Source organism: Drosophila teissieri, chromosome 3L (assembly GCF_016746235.2).
Source record: "Drosophila teissieri strain GT53w chromosome 3L, Prin_Dtei_1.1, whole genome shotgun sequence".
NCBI classification, from domain to species: Eukaryota; Metazoa; Arthropoda; class Insecta; order Diptera; family Drosophilidae; genus Drosophila; species Drosophila teissieri.
In genome coordinates this window covers 16,703,207-16,722,818 of record NC_053031.1, presented here as the reverse complement: position 1 = coordinate 16,722,818, position 19,612 = coordinate 16,703,207, and the positions used below count along the sequence as shown (strand labels likewise).

The 19,612-nt window shown below is 41.9% G+C and overlaps 6 protein-coding genes across 7 annotated transcripts; 4 read left to right on the top strand and 2 right to left on the bottom strand.

Moving 5' to 3' along the window:
* The first annotated feature begins 266 nt into the window (after nt 1-266).
* Nucleotides 267-1,085, top strand: LOC122617454 (MICOS complex subunit MIC13 homolog QIL1). Its single transcript, XM_043793317.1, has 2 exons — nt 267-449; nt 512-1,085. The coding sequence occupies exons 1-2, from the start codon at nt 439-441 to the stop codon at nt 867-869; spliced, it is 369 nt and encodes a 122-aa protein (XP_043649252.1). The 5' UTR covers nt 267-438; the 3' UTR covers nt 870-1,085.
* Nucleotides 1,086-4,733: 3,648 nt separating this feature from the next.
* LOC122615984 (pH-sensitive chloride channel 2) lies at nt 4,734-9,065 on the top strand. Its single transcript, XM_043791192.1, has 7 exons — nt 4,734-5,382; nt 7,001-7,119; nt 7,184-7,582; nt 7,648-7,806; nt 7,862-8,017; nt 8,228-8,613; nt 8,679-9,065. Exons 1-7 carry the CDS (start codon nt 5,312-5,314, stop codon nt 8,919-8,921), a joined length of 1,533 nt encoding a protein of 510 aa, XP_043647127.1. The 5' UTR covers nt 4,734-5,311; the 3' UTR covers nt 8,922-9,065.
* Nucleotides 9,066-9,267: 202 nt separating this feature from the next.
* On the top strand, nt 9,268-10,419 carry LOC122615985 (cytochrome b-c1 complex subunit 8). Of its 2 annotated transcripts, none has more exons than XM_043791194.1 (3): nt 9,268-9,395; nt 10,022-10,206; nt 10,263-10,419. In XM_043791194.1, the coding sequence occupies exons 2-3, from the start codon at nt 10,032-10,034 to the stop codon at nt 10,355-10,357; spliced, it is 270 nt and encodes an 89-aa protein (XP_043647129.1). In that variant the 5' UTR covers nt 9,268-9,395; nt 10,022-10,031; the 3' UTR covers nt 10,358-10,419. The 2 variants fall into 2 exon arrangements, with proteins under 2 accessions (XP_043647129.1, XP_043647128.1); XM_043791193.1 differs by lacking the exon at nt 9,268-9,395 and adding an exon at nt 9,645-9,751.
* A 439-nt stretch (nt 10,420-10,858) lies between these two features.
* Nucleotides 10,859-11,247, top strand: LOC122617006. The gene is made up of 2 exons (XM_043792637.1): nt 10,859-11,092; nt 11,190-11,247. Exons 1-2 carry the CDS (start codon nt 10,932-10,934, stop codon nt 11,245-11,247), a joined length of 219 nt encoding a protein of 72 aa, XP_043648572.1. The 5' UTR covers nt 10,859-10,931.
* A 1,260-nt stretch (nt 11,248-12,507) lies between these two features.
* LOC122617005 lies at nt 12,508-13,667 on the bottom strand. The gene has a single exon (XM_043792636.1). It carries the CDS (start codon nt 13,511-13,513, stop codon nt 12,653-12,655), a length of 861 nt encoding a protein of 286 aa, XP_043648571.1. The 5' UTR covers nt 13,514-13,667; the 3' UTR covers nt 12,508-12,652.
* A 155-nt stretch (nt 13,668-13,822) lies between these two features.
* On the bottom strand, nt 13,823-14,684 carry LOC122617520. The gene has a single exon (XM_043793414.1). The coding sequence runs from the start codon at nt 14,576-14,578 to the stop codon at nt 13,946-13,948; it is 633 nt and encodes a 210-aa protein (XP_043649349.1). The 5' UTR covers nt 14,579-14,684; the 3' UTR covers nt 13,823-13,945.
* Nucleotides 14,685-19,612: the final 4,928 nt, after the last annotated feature.

Here is a 19,612-nt window from a genome sequence, read left to right as displayed (position 1 = left end):
GCAATGTTTATAATAATGCGCATAACTTACAAAAGATATACCTACTTGATTTTTATTAAATAATTGTTTTACCCTAAAATTGAAACCATATATTAATTATTATTATTAATAATTAATACCCGGTACACAATATTTTCAAGGTAGGTACATTTTCAATTCGTGTTTTAAAGTGGTGTGAAGCTGTGCTAGGTGGGTAGCCATGCTAAATGTAATGGTTTGGGACCTCGCTCAAGTGTGACACTTATAATAAACTGGTCACACTACACCAGCAGATTTCAGCGGCTGGGGAGACACGGTCACTTCGACAATAATATGAAGTAGAAAAACAAGGAATTTTCCAAAAGTTCTGAACGAAAACGACCAGACTGCTATTGTTTGGATACACCTAAAGACCGCAACTGACTATCACTCTCTCTTCCCCAAAACAACCGAATCAACATGGTTCTTGGGTAAGTCCGGATGCGTTTGCTTGCGGCTTACGTAAGCCTGACACTCTTGGAATCCTTTTCAGACTTCTGGTGCGCGGCGGTCTGGTGGCCGGAACCGTCTACTACACACAAAAGGTGGGCATCTGGGGCGACTCTGCCCAGTCGGACAAGCTGTACAACGATATCAAGTCGGAGCTGCGTCCGCATGTCCAGAAGCTGGAGAAGCAGCTGCCCTTCGACGTGCCCCAGCTGCCCAGAACCGGCGAGATGCGCTTCCTGGCCAAGCACTACTACAACGAGGGCGTGAAGAACACCTTCCGCTTCATCCACATGCTGCCCTGCTACGCGGGCAGGGGCCTCAAGAAGGTCAAGGACACGTTCCAGGACTTTGCCCAATCCCCAGCCATCGCCGGCGGTGCGGAGTCCAGTCCGGCGAAGTAACTTAACCCACTGCTCTTCAATGGCAGGCTGTTTTCATGTTAGCTCATAGTTAGCCTATTGAATAATGTCGTTGTAATGTGTCGTTATTCCTCGATCCGCTCGCCAGTGGACAAGCGACTATAGATCTGTTCTCGACGTACTGAAACGCATCGAACTGGAAAGTCCAGTTTAGAAATAAACAACTCTACGTGGTAGGCGGTAAGATCGCCCTTAAAACGATGATGTATTCATTTGGGTGCACGGAGAGAAACTGCAGTCTGCACTACATGAGAGGTGAAATAGAAAATGCAATATTCAATATATAAAAATATTAATAAGATATTGAGAATTACTTCCTAATAAGGTTGACAGGTCATAGTATTTCTTCTTACCGGTTATAAATATTTATCAACCATATTTACTCGTCTAACTAGGTAAAAGTTCTTTGATAGGAGAGGTTTAAAAGGTTTCTATCCTGTAGGAGTCCAATATAAATCAATGTATGGTCGACATCCCACACAAATAATCATAGATATGGAAAAAAAGAGCATGGGACTCCAATCTTCAACGTTATCGAAGGAAAGTATGACAGCTAAATGTTGTTTTCTGATTTTTCGGTGTAGTTAAAAACTTTCAAGAAAATACCCCGGTTACTTTAGTGATATGTGCTTCTATAAATATCCAACTGAGACGCTTTTTGCGCTCTACTAATTAAGATCTTTTCGTGTCCACGTAAGTCATCTGTCAGAGCACACTCCCCAAACAAAGCGGTGCAAAGAAAACTGATTTATTATCCCACTACCGGTCCGGTTTTTGCGCCAGCTCAGCTTACTACGAGTAGATCTTGTATTTGGATCTAATATTTGGTCAGCTAAAGAACCGGGAAACCTGTCACGACGATGAGTCGCTGCCAAGCACGTGAGAAGGGTTCCTTTCTGTATTTATGATATGTCAGATATGCGAAAATTCTCCCACACAACTGTTTTGATATCACTAGTACTTCTTTTCTCCGCGCTGATAACACCAAATTATTTCTCTAAACATTGTGATGGTTAAGATCGTTGATTGTTATAGAAAAGATGGCCGACTCTTGTTCAACAGCACGGCGATAAAAATCTCAGCCAGCGTTGCTTTTGCTCAACTGACTCAGCGCGCCATGGTTGACATTTTACAGCAGCTTCCGCTATGACGGCACGTTACGCATACGCCCCAGTGGCAAGAGCAAATATTAAAGCTCACTTTGGACGGCGCAGCGAATGAGAATCCAAAGACGTCACTGAAGGCGAACGTACGCCGGCAGCTGATAACAGTTTAGTGCCACAATTTGGCTACCAGGAGTCAGATAGCCCAGTCCAACTTATTAACAAGTGAAGTAGCGAAAAAGTGAAAAAGTACCACGAGATAGAGCCTCCTGACCATCTCGGTTCATTTGGCTGTCATCGCTTTAAATTTAGACACCCACTTAAGACCACTTGCCACTGCGCTGTGCTGTGCTGTGATTATCTCCGCGGTAATACTACACGTTTTTAATTTCGATTATTTGATTATTTGCCTTTCTATTTATGATATTTGCCCAGTGCCACTGACGCTGGCTGCTATTTACATAGCCCCACCATGTTTTTAATTAATTAAACTTTTCGCTTGTTTATTGGCCAAGACGACCCAAACACAAGCAACTGTCTACCGCCTGCCAGGGAGCAGATGTTGTTGTCTCCAGATAAAGAACCTTCCACCTCAGTCCACCACCCCCAAGTCAGCCGAGGTGCAGATGACTCATAATCATATGAGATAAGGCCGCAGATCGGAGATCTCAAGGAACCTCAAAGATCGAACCGCATCACGCCATCGCCATCACGTGCGCACCAGGACCACAGTGCCTCGTGGATGTGCCATATTTGGGGCAAACACACAAAACCCATTGCCAGCGACCCACAAACTCGGCGCAAATATCAATATAACCTCTAAATGGCCCGAGCAACACAAGCAACACCTCCAACGGATTCACATACTCGTATTCCATGTTCCGTGGCAATGACTCCGGTAAACAGGCGCAAATGGGTGATAAGCTGGGGCCAAGTTCTGCTCTTTCCGCGCTTTTCCAAATTGGCTAAATAGAGCGCAAGTGCCTGTTTGCCTTGGCAATGCGAACAATAATTAAATATGCCTTCTTGTTAAATATTCGCAGTTCAAATTTGCTCAGCCACGAGCATTTCATTTAATTAAAGTTCCTAAAATAACCGCGATAAGAGGTGAGAAGCGGGAGAAGTCCCGCGAGGAGTCGACGCAAGTAAATGGACCACATGCAATATACAAAAAATATTTATTTTACTTAGCAACTTCAAATTAAATAAATATACGCACAAAGTGTTGTAATATTTACATTTGAGCGTAATATGAAAGTTGGGTACTTTGGACAATATAACATAAGAGCTCGCAAATAAAGCAATTTAAAAAAGTGTATTTGATATTCCATCGAAAGCCGTTGTCTAGCCTTTAGATCTCTGGGACATAACGAATAAATCATTCAAACATAACCAGCGTCAATCACGAACCACTCAAGTTTCAGACTACCAACTAATTGTGTTTGACAAAACGATATTAACTCATTCCGCTATTGGCCATTTGTCATATATTCAATTATTGTCACACTCTCAATTCTGTGTCACGTCGCAGCTTTAGCGTCGCCTTTGCCTTCGTCAGCTCATTATTATTAACGATATTATGGGCTTTCGGGGTGTGGAGCCGTTCAATCCGACCTCTGAGCATAATCCCTTGGCCCGATCGTTCAACCAGGAGGATCGCTTGTTCCGCTTGTTCGCCGATAAGAGCTGAATAGATTTCGTTTTGGGGACAATGGGGGGTTTGTTGAACCTGCACCACCCGAGTTTCGAGTGCCCAGTGGGTGCCAAGTGGGACTCGATCATTCGCCGATCTAGCGATGGATCGCAAACAAGGCCAAAAGCGTGGGCAAACATTACAGGCTTAATTAGAAGCGCGGGTGGCTGCTAGACACTTGATCAAACAGCCGAACCATATGACTTATCATCCATCCATCCATCCATCCATTTAACCACTGGTTACACACATATCCGAGATAGGTATGCTAATGCCTGGAAACAAGACGAGAAATGCGACTGCCTGCGGATTCATAAATGCTGCCATTACTTATTCTGAATCGGTACATTTTCCGAAGTGCGACTTCGATACCGGTTTGCTGACAGACGTAACTGCGATGCTTCCGATTTGTACACCGCGTGAAATTTTCACCTAATCATTGTTATTACCCTCATAAAAACCGACGTTGAAAGCTAAACTTAGAACGGGTTCCCTTCCAGTCCCAAAACCACTTATTTTATCCTTCTTATCATCTAGCACGAATGTATTCCTAGTGTATTTAGAATTAAGATGTGCCTGCAAATGGCATTTAACTTTGTTTTAATATGTGTGCTGCGGGTCTAATAAAAGGATAACTACTAATTAGAACGATTTTGTTAGGTGAACAACCAAACTCTTCTTTAATTGCCTGCATTCATTATATAGTATAGTACGGCTTAAAGATCATACTTTTATTAATTACTAGTAACTTAGTTATATCTACGGAAACTAATACTAAATATTCAGAGAATATTTGTTGTAATATTAGATATTATTACTTAGGAATAGATAAGAACTACAAAAGTTTAGCTTTCCCGAGTAAGTTCGAGTTTTTCAAATGAAGCCAGCCACCAGTGAGAAATATCGCCTTACATCCAGACGAGAAGTGTATCTGTATCTTTAATAGCTTTTTCTCCGAGTGGCAAACGCACGCGGGTGAGTACGTCTAGTATATGGTCTATAGAATGCTTATAAGTGAGGCGATCCCCAATCGACCCTGCGCTATTGCCTTCCAGCTCTTGACCAGCTAACAATATCTACTGCTGCTGCAATCGCTTTTGCCGCTGCTGCTGCTGTTTTTATTGAGTGGTTCGGTTGGGAGTTGCGGTTTGGGAGCAAGACCGTAGTATCGTAGTAGTATCTCCGGTCTTATCAGGCCCGAAAAAAGCAAAAGCCGCGAGCCTCTCCGCCCACAAGTCAGTGTGTTTTGGGGCGTCGGCAGAGGCAGAAGTGGAGGCAGAAGCAGAGCGGTACCTGGTATTTCTCTACTACTAGGGGGCGCAAACGCGGCGCGATCTCAAACCTCCGACGAACGCCGACAGACTCAGACTCAGACTCGTCCTCGAGAGAACTGCGGGAAATTCGTAAATAAAGTCGCCGATCGACGTGGATTTGCATTAATTGCAAAGTGAATGTGTGAAGTGAATGTGCGAGGAGATCGTGTGAAACATGAGCATATAATTTGACAAGCCAACGAAATCGAATCATTTCGCTTGCGGCCAGCAAAGGCAAAAGTTGTAAACCTCCCACCAAATCAAGTAAAACAGTTTCATTTGTGAACCAAAAACCAGAAACCAGCCAGCCACATTATGTATCTGTATCTGAAACCAGCCTTTTGGACAACGCTGATCTTGGTCTCCAGCATATGGACTTCAGTTGGGTAAGTTCTGACCGGGAAACACCCAGCACGGAATTCAAGTTATAAATCATTCAAATGAACTTGTCCGTGTACCTCAAGCAAAGCTCCGATAAAGATACATTTTGGTAGAACCGTCTAAATTTAGACTATAAGTAGAAGTAACTTTCCCAAAAATTATCAAACATTGCACCTTCGATTGATGAGACCTTCGCTCTCCGCAGAACAAGACTATACATATTTCTGATAATTACTGTATCTTGCCAAATTTCCATCTCGTATACTATATGTGTATTAAGCCACAGGCAAAGGCTTAAAACTAAACACGCAATTAAACACAAACATAAGATGTCAACAAGTATAGTCGAATTGAGTAAACAAAGTATCGTCGAAACTTCCCATCTAGATCATTTTGATAGGAGTACTTTAAGGTTGTCTGATAACGTTGCCCAAAAATATTCAAGAGAAAATGTTTACATGGAGGCTGATAAAAAGGGTTACGCATAAAGAATGTGGTAACTTTGCTTGCTAACATTTCCTGTAACCCGTTCCCTTGGGAAATTTCACTGCATGGGTTTTTCCAGGTCTTTCGATTTATGCTCTAGGAATTCCCCCAAAGCCTCTGATAAATCTTTACCTATTTGCGTAAACAAATCTTTAGATTAGAATTTAATTAAGATTTTCTCGAAGGCGCAGAAGGAAACGCACCGAAACTTATTTACAGCCGGCGTTCCCCCTTTGATGTGCGAAAAAGGTCGCGGAACGATGAAGTTTTCTTATCGGATAAGTTCAAGATCTAAGCGCTTTATCAACAGGGCTATAATTAGTTTCCTGCTCAAAAGCAGGGACCAGGTCAACTCGATTAATTGAATTAAACATTTTGTTGTTGCGCAAGCACGCAAATACAAGCCGAAGTAACGAAATAAAATGCAAGTTAAATAACGAGCGCCATATGAGGAGACAAATATTTTGCTATTATTTATTTTTATTCAGCCATTTATTCTGCCGCCTGACATTTTAAGGTAGCTGCAAATGAGCTTGCACAGCTGCTTAAAGGTGCTCACTGCTCACTGCTCACTGCTCAGTCAGGCTAACTCGCCCATGAAAAGGCGAAGCCGAGTGAAATCGCTTTGAGTGCTATCGGAAAACTCATTCATTTTCTAAGAGCTAATCGAAGTTAATCCCTATAAGTCAGCATACTTTAATTGCTGTGTACTGATTAGTGATTGGAAATTGAATTGCTCAGAAGGGCGGAGATTTCACGAGTTTGTCATGTCTTCAGCTTTCTTTTTGTGCTACTGTAAGTTGCAAAAAAAACTCCCTTTTTATAAAATAATAATTGTGCAAGCTGCTTTTACGAGGTAAAAAGTGTATGCTATACCATTTTAAATTGAAATGTTGTGGCGTTTTTTAAGTCCACCAAGTACTGTCGTTTAAGATCGCCTTCAGAGCAAACCTCTTATTAAGAGCACAATTAAATCTTTCTGAAACTAACCGTATTGTTGTCTTTAGAAGTCTACTGTTTTATATTTTCCACAATGGCAATCTTTAAGTGTTGTTCTGCTCAGTACCTTCATGAAGTAGTATTTCTTTGAAAGGGGTTTATCTAAGGAATTACAATGAACTTAATCCTTTCTTTTAGGGTCAACGCTGAGGAAGAGGAGTGTCCTTCTATGGCGGACGCGGGGAGCTTGCAACAGACGCAACTCATCCAGCGGTTAACTCACGTCTGCCGCTACGATCGACTGGAAAGACCATTTGGTACACATTTACTGATGAATAATCGAATGTATTGAAGGTACTTAATACAAGATTCTTCTCACAGAATACGACTCGGACGGAAAACGCCTGCCCATTGTGGTGAAGACGCGGATCTACGTGTACTTCCTGCAGAACCTCAACTCCGACCTGCTGCAGTTCAAGATGCACGCCCTCCTGCAGCTGCGATTCCAGGACAAGCGGCTGGCCTACAAGGCCTTCAATCGCAGCGACAACATTCTGGGGCAGAAGCACCTGAGCGAACGCCTCTGGCTGCCGCACATCTTCTTCGCCAACGAACGCGAGTCCAGTATCCTGGGCACGGACGAGAAGGACGTGCTGACCTCGCTTTCGCCCGAGGGAAACGTGATCATCTCCACGCGCATGCAGGCCAGTCTCTACTGCTGGATGAACTTCCAGAAGTTCCCCTTCGACCAGCAGTTCTGCTCCACGGTCCTGGAGAGCTGTAAGTGCTGCTGGCTTCTTCATAGCATCTTAAAGGATATAACCTACTTCCCCTACTTCTATCAGGGATGTACAACACTTCCGATTTGATTCTGGAGTGGGAGCCCCACACGCCCATCTCCTTCGATCCGGAAATGAGGCTCACTGAGTACAACATGGCCCAGTTCTGGCACAACACTACGATAGTGGAGTCGGATGGCAACAATCTGCGACACGGAGCTTTTGGTTAGCATATGGGGTGTTTCTTTGAGAACTCTTTTTAAATACTTTCCAAATGCAGCTGGTAACTACAGTTCGCTGAGCTTCACGGTCAATCTGAAGCGAGAAATCGGCTTCTATCTGCTCGACTACTACTTGCCCTCCATGATGATCGTGGCCATCTCTTGGGTGTCCTTTTGGCTGCAGGCGGACGCATCTCCTCCGAGGATTATGCTGGGTAATTAGATCAAAATATTAATAGCTTAAGTTACAAGTTGACCAGCAACACACTGCGTATGTGTAATATTTATAGAGAACATTGCCCATACGTCGTCTTCAGTCACAGATAATAAAAGATTAAAGGATTATTCTTCATTTTGATAGAGAGTTGATTTATTTCATAGATATACAATGATTTCACTATTTTACTAATATTCCCTACCTTTAGGAACCAGCACCATGTTGTCGTTCATCACGCTCTCCTCCTCGCAGAGCAAGAACCTGCCCAAGGTGAGCTACATAAAGGTGTCGGAGGTGTGGTTCCTGGGCTGCACCTTCTTCATCTTCGGCAGCCTGGTGGAGTTCGCCTTCGTGAACACCATTTGGCGCCGCAAGGAGAACATCGAGCTGAAGAAGGTCAACAGCAAGTACATCATAAAGTCCACTTTGACTCCACGCCCGGCCCGCCGTCAGATTGGCGGAAGTTTGAGCAACGAATCCAGAGCGAGGTCGTGTTCCAGTTTGGACAACATCGTTTCCAGCACGGAAAGCGTGCGCAATGGCACTGGCAATGGCACCGTGAATCAGGGCTTCAACAACTACCTGACGGTGCATGTAAGTACTCAAGATCGGTATGGATATTACCAGGATATGTATTTCATCACTTCGAATGTCCTTAGCCCAACTTACCCATCATCAGGACGGAGTGCGCCGAGGCCGATACCGTGTCTATCTGCAGTGCGCGCACGAGCAACGATCACATCGTGGACGTGGACAAGGATAAGAAGGACACGCCGCCCACCTTCACCACCATGACTCCGCAGGAAATCGCCATGTGGATAGACCGGCGGTCCCGCTTCCTCTTCCCGGCCATGTTCCTGGCCTTCAACGCCCTGTACTGGACCTTCGTCTATGTTTTGTAGGCGGATGCAAGCAGACGCCGCCGCTTATGTGAAATCTTGTCTATTTGTGTAGTCCTGCTCGCGCAAATAATTGTTAAATTGTAAGATGCATCATCTCATAGCTGTATAAATGTTAACCATTAATAAAGGAATAAAGTAACTTAATCTCAATATCTAAACACATATATTAAGGCTAATTTAGCAGGAATTCTATTCTTGCTTGAAAACTCATTTAAATATATGGCATTTTAAATACTTAAAAAGTATTTATAAAATAGTTTACCTATATTAAGATAAACGTCGCATCTTTAAAGGCAAAAGTTTGAATACTTGTATGCATAATCACACACAAAACAGAAAATGAAATGAGAGAGTTAAGTAGCCATAGATTTTACAATAACATATGCCTTTCGTCTAAAAGTATTGAATAAATACATTCGTTTCGTTCACGAAATTTAAGTTTGAATACCACGGACATATTGTATTACGGCAAAGGTAAGATTTTATGCTTGTCCAAAGTATTGAATAAGCTATTATACAAAGTATATTATTATTATACATTTTTATAAAGCATTGCAATGAGAATTCTCTAATATTTAAAATACCCATAAATTGAGGATAGAAAAACACAACTTAGGTTTATACCCACGCTGAAAGTCTACAAAAGTAACGCTTGCCGGTTGTGGTCTGCACTATGCTTCTGTCCAAGACATTAACCTTAAGTATAGGCACATTTACGACATTTTTTAAAAATATAGCCTAACCTCTTGGTATGTTCAAGCGGTCCGTCCACGGTCACACTGGTTGAGACGAGTCGAGACGAAATTGCAGCGTAAAAGTTAAATTTCAAGGTAAAAATTTGGCATCATATTCGGTGCAATGACAGGTGCTGGCTCTAAAAATATGCACAATTATGGGCTGCCAAAAGTGCAGAGATCGCGCCCAGTGTTAGTCGTACTCGGCCGCCTTCTTCCGCGGAGCAGTGCGAAAATTACATAACCTCCGGGTGCAGCAAATATAGGAACACCACCACATAATGTTTATAATAACGATCTGTGTCTTCATACAAATTCTGGTGCACTTCCTCTGCGGTTGCTAATCTAAGCTTTCCCCACTCGCAGCCCCACAACCATGCGTCTATCCTCGATCCTGAATGGCCAGCACTTTGGCAACCTCGCCAAGGTGCACGGCATCGTCACCTACAAGCTGTCGCCCTTCGAGCAGCGCGCCTTCGCCGGAGCGATCAGCAAAGGATTGCCCAACATGGTGCGTCGCTTCCGCTCCAACGTCTTCATCGTGACTCCCCGTAAGTACAATCCATAAGAATTCCATCCAAGCGTATAATAATATCTATTCTTTTAGCCTTCATCCTGGGATACCTGATCTACGATCTGACCGAACGCAAGCACACCGCCCTGCTGCGCAAGAACCCCGCTGACTACGCGAACGACGAATAAGCGTCCCAACTAGCAGATAGTTATGTTAAACTAATTAATAAAACTAGACCCACAGTTCAAAAGAGTTGTGTGTTTCGTTTGCTGGAAGGCTAAACAAAAACGGCTTTGTACTCGGACATTACAAGTGGTATAAGCATAAGTTTCTGTTCAGTTGTATTAGTTCTGTTGCTCTGTTTGTCAAACAATTGTAAAAAGAATTTATTCTTGCGAAGCAACATCAGCTGTTCTCCAGTATGGGTTCGAGCCCATGACGACGTCTCCAAATAGAATTTGGGCCAGCATATAAATTTGTTGGAACTACCGCCTTTTAAAATAATATGATATGCTTTAACATTATATTCAAAATATTTTATGTTAAATTAATATTTCTTAACGGCTGACATAACCAGCTACATTTATTAGCAAAGACACTCACCCACTAGAGTTGCCGATGCCCGGAGCAGGGAAACATCGAGTTTCAGCCGAAGTAATCGATGACTGAGAAAAATAAATAGTCCCACCTCTAGCCCCGACCAGCTGTTTGCAAACAAAATATTGGCGTTCTAATTAGTTATTACTCGATATTAGTTCATTAATGGACTGCTGCGGCAACGAAGTGCGCAGCGAGAGTATCTACAACATGCTGCAGGCCCTGGTGGACTCGAAGGTGGTCAACGTGCAGCTTCTGTCGATTGCCGTGGGCATTTTCTTCGTGGTCCTGCTGCTGAAAAACAATTTCCGCAGCTTTTCTGGCACGTAGATGGATCTAATTTAGTGTTTAATCTATCTCATAATGTAATGTACGCTAAGGACTAATAATAACTACTTCAAGCCACCTTGCCTTTTGTTTCAGTTCTATGGTTTTTGGAGCACCCCACGAGGCAGTGACGTCACGCACATTATATGTGTAATATTTTGGGTGCTAGTACTGCTCGTGCTTTTTTCAGTCTCAGGGTCGTCGGTTTATTTCGGAGGTGTTTGCACAACAACACGCCCAACCCCAAATATAATTGTTTTCGAAGGCCAGGTGAACTGGTTTGACTGTCCCCGTCTTCCCCATCTTCCACGGAACATGCGAAAAAAAAATCCAGCCCAGAATTGGTTAATTTCATCATTAGGCGACTGTGATTCATGGCAACCCGTCTTCCGATAAGATAGCTTATTCAAATACTCGAAGTAAGTGCTACTTGGAACCGGCTTTCTCATCCAAGAACTGCTGAACTTTTGCCCCAATTGCCGGAGGAGAAGCCATATACAATCACACTCAATTGCTATCCACAAACGATTCCAATTGACCGCCGATTGATTGCCCAATGTCTGCACGCACTTCCTGGTGCAGCATTAGAATTCAATAGACGCCCGACTTCAGCTGGCTCCGTTCTGCAATCCCGTACTGACTCATTGCCCGGCAGTTTCAGAATTTATGCAATACTGCGGTACGTGCTCTTATGCTAAAATATTGCATTAGAACACCCAGCGAACGTGACTTGATTGCAGGGCTACAAATAGCAGCACTACCTTTAAGACCGGGCTATAATACCATCTAAGCCAAGTCTATCTCTTCCACTCATTAGTGTTGTCTATACGAATCCCATAAATATCCTTAAACGTTGACTGATATTCCTGGAACTGCCTCAGTCTTCGCATACTCCGATAATCTGCCTTTCAGGATTCACTACATACTCATTTCAACTTTACCTCTGGAATCGTGTATTTTTTATTTCTAACAATTATTAAAAATAAACTTGTTTAGAAGACGTCCGATTCGAGCAAAAGAGTTACATCTTAGTTCGAAATAATCCATAATAGCTGAAAGTGAACATATGCATTTCGTAGAGATCTTCGTAAATAAATTAATTAACATTATTACAAGCACTACTACGCAATAAACAAGAGTAATAGGATTAATTAAACATATTTTTGTATATTCATTACATCATCGGATCATTTAAGCTTCCCCAATACCGAAGCAGTGAAGCAATTGCTTAGCACACAAAATAAATCAAAATAAACCCATCCATTAAGCCGGATCGTTAACCCGGTTCCATACTGCTGAATGGATAATCCAGCAGCTTGTCAATGAACTTGTAAATCGGGAGTTCTAGGAACTCCGACGCCCGTCGAAATCGAAGTGCTGACAGAAGTTCCGTTTGGTTAGTTCATCCATTTACTTTTTATGGTGGTATATATACTTTTATATTTGTATGTACGTACAAATTTTTTACAACGATATTCAGTTACAGAAGAGATTTTGGTAAAAGCTGTTCTAAAAACAATAAATTTGAATATCCATCAGATTGTAGGCACTACTTAAGATCATTGATCGTCAGTTGGCTGTTCCTGGTTACTTAACTTATTTCTCAGCGCAGAGGACAGACTGACTAAGTTGAGGGAGGCGCTTTTTGAAGACTCGTCATCTGGTGGCTTATCAGGACCTGTCGAGGTGGAATCTTCCTTATCACCCTCGCAATCTTTCAGGTGCTTGCGATGTTTCTGTTGATCCCTCGCTTTCTGTAGACACGGCTTAAGAAGAGGTGGCTGTTCAGAGGGGATCGAACTGGAATCAGCTTTATCGTCATGGGCGATATTGATCTTCTGATGCCGCTTAATTTTGTCTTTCTTCTTCTGGAGACTAGCCATGATACTTATGATTTCATCCTGCTGGGCTTCGTACTTGGAGATGATGGCGTTCCGGCGGTCCAGCTTGGCGATGAGAAAACCCACTTGTTGCTGCAGGCTGTCCACTTTTCCAGCCTGCTCGGTAATGTCCTTAATCTCGCGGCGCACCCGCTTTAGCTCCTTTTCCACCAGTTCGGCGTTCTGGCGGACATCGGTCATCCGTTGCTGGTACTTGTTGCGCGTGTGATTGATCTGATCCTCCAGGAAGGCAATGTACTTCTCCTGCTTGACCACGTGCTCGTCCAGTTTCTCCACCTGTTGGCTCAAACGGGAACACTGTTCGGCTCCACCGCACTCCCGTTCATTGCGAATTACTTGAGCTTCGGCTAGTTCGCTCTGTAGAAGCTGGATCTCCTGCTCCAAACGCGCCTGTAGAACCGCCTGATCCTGGCGATACTTGCGATGCTTGATATGCTTGGAGCGCAGTGAGGCCACCTCGCGTCGAAGGAGAACCACCTCGTTTTCCAGTCGGGCTTTGGCCCGATCGTGGTACGGCATTGGGCTGGATGAGTCAAATTTTGGTAGTCCAAAACACACTGCTTGTCTATTGAAAGATAGCTTCAGGATTTGGGTGTCTATTGGGATTTTGAAGGTATTCAGTAGAGACCTGACTTTTAAAAATGAAATAAAAGGTTGTTACGATTCAAGCTTTGTTTAGAAAATGATGGCTTTTCACCAGGACATGCGTTTATTTTCACATACATATGTACATATGTATATGGTATACGCTATAGCAGGTTATTCCCAAATATTGTAAAAAATCATAAAATATACCCTTAATAATCTGCATTATTATATATATTATATTTTATACATTAAATATCTTTCCTAGATTAAATTACATTTTAAAGATACAAATGGTTCTCTTATTGATAATTTAAACTGACCAGAAAACCCATTGAAAACACAATGTACACACAGCAATACGATTCACAACATATTCCTGCAGTTACTTGTGTTTCCATTAGAGTTCCTGGTCGAATGCGAAATTGCCTTGGAGTGGAGATACTGGATCAGCAGTCGGCTGGCCACAGACTGCGGCTGGGACTGCTTCACTTGGATGTCGCTCTTCTGCAGCTTCTCCACGGCACCCAACATGTCCTGGCAGTGGTGGCCCATCCGCTTGGCCCGATCCCTTTCGACACTCGCCAGCACCTTTTGCAGATGGGATTCCAGCATGATGGCATTGTTCTTGATGGTGGACACCTGGCGCTCGTAGTGCGCCTTTATCCTGTGCATTTCCCGCTGCTGCTTCTCGATGCGACGGGCCTGCATCAGGATGATGTCCGCCAAGTTCTGGCGATCGGTGTGATGCTTCTCCGCCCTGCAATCCTGCTGCACCAGCACACCCAGTTCCTCCTCGGACAGCGGACTTCCTTTGTACTTCGGGCTGTAGGAGCTACTGTTCCGACCGGCAGTTTGCAGCGATTGCAGTGGTTTCCTAGATGCCCTGGAGGTCACTTTCTGAGCCTTCTGACGCGAATCGTTTGTTTCTCGAGAATGTTGCCTTTCATTCGGCAAGCCAGGCCATCCATCGTTGGGAAACCTCACGCCCTTGGTCATTCTAAACAATAATTTAGTAACTCTTGAACGTCTTACTGATTCCTAATTTTACTCGAATTACTTCAAATTTTGTCGATTTAGTGAGGGCAAACGCTGTTTCAAATCTAAAAATAATTTACAGTGGATTGTATTCTTAAGCCCACTCTGTATTATAAATTCAGTTTACGAACTGATCCCCTTTTTATGCTTTAAACATTTCATACAAAGTGCTATGAATCATAAAATACATACATAGAATCTCTTCAAATATCCTCAAATTGGCTGAAAGTGAAAAACTCGATCACTTTTACCCTTTTTTTTTAACAGATACTGACCAAGTAATCTCAGTTATTTGAAAGTTTGTATAAAAACCACGCACATAATCACTGCAATTTGATAAACTCAGGTTCAAGGTGGGCTAATTTTTTAGCAAGAGCTTGTGAGTTCCTGATTGGATGGATGGGTTGCACCAGACATGAAAGTGCCACGCCCACCACGCCTTTGGGGATTGGGGCGACCAACCGCACACATACTGAGGCCATAACCATATAGTATATATGGTACATATGAATATTAAAGTAAGTTCCACAAATTTGCACTTCTTGTACACTTATTAAGAGCAGATTTGATAAAATTACTAAAGCAAAAACATTATAGATTTTTGGAAAAAAGAAATACTTTCTTAAGATGTTTAAAGGAGACCTTTTGAGGTTCATTTGGTGGTAAGCATACCTTGCTGTTTTCCCACTTCAGTGTAAGTTAGAGTATTCCAACGCCATTGATTTATATTTGAGTGCTTATGCTGTGTTCTTTTTGTTAAGCATAATTTGTATTTTTGGCTCGCGATGCCGCACACTTGATAAGGGTTATCGATATGCCCATGGATATATGCATGCATTATGTGCGACTGATCATTATTTGTTTCTTCCCATAGCCTGTGCATCGCATTCGCAAGTTGTAAATTATTTGGCAGCAGGAAGCGGATTTCGGATGGTTTTCGGGGTGTGGAAGATGGATGTGGCCGGCGAAAAAAAAGACAATCTTAATATCCTGAATACTCATAAATTCAAAGTACCCCCTTGAGCCATAATTCAAGCTACTTCCTCGAATAATTTGATTCACAGTCCTTCAACACAATGCCAAGGTCTGGTCGTTTATGTCACCATCACCGCCTTTGCCTTGGGTTTCTATGGCTCTCTTCGTTCCAGTATATGTATTTCTTAATATGACAAAGTTGTTCCCACTTATGCAATTTCCATAAATTCAAGGTCAGCCATACAATAAAAGTCCAGACATCAGATACTATATACTACATGCCCAACACATGTGGACATTCGTCTGGCCACTTTTTCGGCAGTCAAAGATTGCGAGCTAGAGGAAGAGTGATTTCTCGCCAGAGATGCGCGAAAGTATCTACACGTAATGCACGGATGTAATATTTCTGCATAAGAACCAAAGAGTATTATATATAGTATAATAATTAAATACAAAAAACTAATGAAAATACTTCACAGTAATTACGTTTCTGATGACAAGAAAAGAAGTCTGATAGATACAATATAATGGTATGAGTTAATTAACCTAGTTAGCTGCGAATTGTAATTGAAGAGCTGGAATTCTCAGTACAATAACAAGTTTCTTCTTAGGAATGCCAAATACTCAAAATAAATATCAATTTAAACTAAAACTATTTTTAACAGAAAACTGATTTTTACGATGGGTAGTACTTAAAATAAGAGATTAATACAAGTACAAACCATTGTTATCAATGATATGATTAATAACTAGTCTTTCAACTACAATGTAATTGGGGTACTTTAAATGATAGGCCCATTGAAAATGTTGATTAATTATATTCTCATTTAACCATAAAGAAAAATCGATATAAAAAACAACTTAGCAAATAAACATTATATTTAAAACATTACACCTTAAAAATATAAATAAATTATTCCTATGAAACACGACTCTGCCTTAGAAAATCAGAACAGAAAATAAAACTTTCAAAACCAGTTTCATTTTTGCCAACTCAACTTAGCATATAAATTATTAATAATAATAAGTCGATACCTATTACTGCATTTAAATTATTTATTTAATTTGAATTGCGTAAATCAGACCCGCTACTTATTGCCAGCTCTATAAATTCCGCTGATTTTATATGTATACAAAATCCAGCTCGGAGAGCGACATTCCCTCACACTCCGACCCCTTTGCACATGCCGAAAAATGATATCAAATGCGAAATCAAAACAAAGACCCAGAATTTCGGCAGACTAACCCAAACAACATAAAAAAAGGTCCAAACCTGACTAGCATCTAACCCGAGCACCCGAGCACAAAGGAACCACCAAAGCAGACAGGGAGCAGACAGGCGAACCCCAAATCCGAATCCGAAACAGAAGCCCAGGGGCTTTTTTCCGTCTCGGTCTGTTTATAAGCCCCTCAGAGGCGTAGACTTCAGCTAGACGAAATTCGAGAAGTCCAAAGGACGACGAAAGGTAAGGTAATCAGCAGGCGGAGAAGCTGTCAAGTGCCATCAGAAAAACCGAGGAGAGGAGCAGACGGAGCTGGCTGGATTCGCTTGAATTTGTCTATCAATTTCAGTTTGATTGCATTTAATTTGAATTGCAGACATCAAAATCAGGTTATATTTCTTGTTCTGCCGTGCAGCTTGATTTAATTTGCTCGCTAGACGGCCAAAAATCGACGTAGATGTTGCGCAATTTGCTCACCCTGAGAGCAAAAATCAAATGCACTCGCAAAGTCCAATAAAAGTGAATTGATTTATGGGGTTTTTGTTTGTTTGCACTAAATATTCTTAGAAAAAACATGGTTTTGCCGCATAAATCAGAAATAATTATTTGAAACGACTCTCATTTATTTTTATAAATCATTTATCACATTCAGTCTTCTAAATCTAGAATTCTTGCCGTCTTAGATTTTATGGGAGTTTTCAAATGAAAAGTGCTGTTTTTGGCACAGTTGTTGATATACAGATATATATTGTATATCCTAGCCTCGATTAAGCACTTGCGCATAAATCTGCAGGCGAATCGCCAAAAAGCCAAAGCTTTAGACAAGAAGCAAAACATATGAAATATGCAACAGGCCAGACACTTCGGTCGGAAATTTGTGTTGCAAATTCTGCTGCTTTTTGGCGACAAATTTCAATTAACAATCGAGCACAGACATCCGTTCTGCGGCCGGCTAAGTGCAAATCGCAGATATCTATATATCGTAAGATACTGAGAGATACGAACCCGCACCGAGTCGGATGAAGAGAACCCTATGTGGGGTATATGCACCATAACTCAGCAAAGCAAACTCAGATTTCCGACAAGGGTGGGGTTCCCTTCTTCTTCTTCTTCTCCTTCTCCTTGCCGTTTCCAAATTTCTGACTTCGAGTCCAAGTTATTAAAAACTGCTCACTGGCATTGAGTAGGGGAAACAAACACAAAGTTTGTTATGTTGCGCAGGCGCAGCCCAGCAACGCCCTCGAATCCAGGGACTCGGAATCGGGAGGAATCCATGTGAGGACTTTGGGGAAAATCAGAAGGAGGCATCCGCACAATGTTATTGACCCGTTCACGGCAACGATCCGTTAGCCATCCTCCGCCCGAATGCTCCGCCCTGCCGCACAAATTCTTATTAAGATCAATCAGCTAAATGTCGGTTTTATGCTTAATGCTCATGACTCACACGGGCAGAGAAGTCCAGGAATCGAAACTGCAAATGGCAGGAGTACGAACTTTGGCCCATCATAACACACCCACTGCTACTCTAATCTGTGGTTGGAACTTTCAATTACAAATGAACTTTCCTAAAACCAAGTCTTTATTGCCAAGGCCATAAAAAAACACTTATTTACTTTTAATCTTTTTGTTTTTCGCACTCAATTAGGTTTTAGGTATATTATTAAATATTTTTATTTGTAGTTGCTTGAGAAAATGACAAATTCTTATTATTACTTAAAAATTACTATCACTTAAATATAATATATTAAATAATAAAAAAATATTGTATACAAAAGATGTGTCCAAGGTGGTAATTATATATATAAATGCTGTTCGCTTTAGTAGAAAATAACGTTGCATCTCACAAAAAACTAACAAATGAAATTAAATAAAAGTAGTAAAATAAAAAGCTTCACACTAAAGTTAACTGCATAAATTGTATACTACGCTGTCAAGATATTTGTTATTTCCCACTTATCCCCAATGCCACTTGCAAATCTACGTGTAAGCTAAGTTACCCTTCGAATCGATTCCAACTCCAAAGCATGTCCCAACAACTTGTATGGGAATATAAATAAAAATGTGCATTTTTGGCAGCCTTTACAAAGTTGTCGGCACGTTTTAATGCTGAGAATTTGAGCAGCCTTTTGCCTTCTTTTCATACTTTTTGGTTACTTAATTAGTCATGGCAGGCACACTCTGAGGAGTGGGCAACGCGGAGTGGGGGACGCCAGTACCCCTATAACGAATGCAAACTGTATTCAATCGAGCAGAATCGACCGAGTCCGTTGAGATCTTATACTCGTACAATAGTTTTCCCACCCCGCATTCGCTTATCACCATTGACACACATTCTAGGCCAGCTCCGACTTTTGATCCGTTCTGTTCGCTTCGAACTCTTCCAATTCACAAGCGTGCTTCCTGTTTTCAGTCAAGATTAATGGAGGAGTGTCCCCACCCAATTCCCATTCAGCAATAAAAAATCCAGCTCATTAAAAGTTAGAAACCATTAGGGGAAGCGTAAATAAAAAGTAGGAAATAATGATAATAATGTGATGGCAAGGAAATAAGACTCTTTCCATTAAGTTACAAAACTAATAATCATGAAAGCAATAGTCTAGCTAATATTTGTAAGATTATAACGAAAAGTTCATCATAAGCAAGCCCCACTGCACATACATCACCACATTGTGTGCACCACATATAAATGTGAATGTTTATTCGATCTGACAACGGTTAGCGATAAGCCCAGCGATGCAGTCAATACAGCAAACAATAAGGAACATTTTTGGAGTTTCGTCTCCGTCGCCGACTTTGT

Coding starts and splice junctions, on each gene's coding strand:
- LOC122617006 (XM_043792637.1), top strand. CDS start 10,932: ATGGACTGCTGCGGCAACGAAGTGCGCAGCGAGAGTATCTACAACATG. Junction 11,093..11,189: donor TTCCGCAGCTTTTCTGGCAC/GTAGATGGATCT, acceptor CTTTTGTTTCAG/TTCTATGGTTTTTGGAGCAC.
- LOC122617520 (XM_043793414.1), bottom strand. CDS start 14,578: ATGACCAAGGGCGTGAGGTTTCCCAACGATGGATGGCCTGGCTTGCCG.
- LOC122615984 (XM_043791192.1), top strand. CDS start 5,312: ATGTATCTGTATCTGAAACCAGCCTTTTGGACAACGCTGATCTTGGTC. Junction 7,120..7,183: donor TCGACTGGAAAGACCATTTG/GTACACATTTAC, acceptor TTCTTCTCACAG/AATACGACTCGGACGGAAAA. Junction 8,018..8,227: donor TCCTCCGAGGATTATGCTGG/GTAATTAGATCA, acceptor CCCTACCTTTAG/GAACCAGCACCATGTTGTCG.
- LOC122615985 (XM_043791194.1), top strand. CDS start 10,032: ATGCGTCTATCCTCGATCCTGAATGGCCAGCACTTTGGCAACCTCGCC. Junction 10,207..10,262: donor CGTCTTCATCGTGACTCCCC/GTAAGTACAATC, acceptor CTATTCTTTTAG/CCTTCATCCTGGGATACCTG.
- LOC122617005 (XM_043792636.1), bottom strand. CDS start 13,513: ATGCCGTACCACGATCGGGCCAAAGCCCGACTGGAAAACGAGGTGGTT.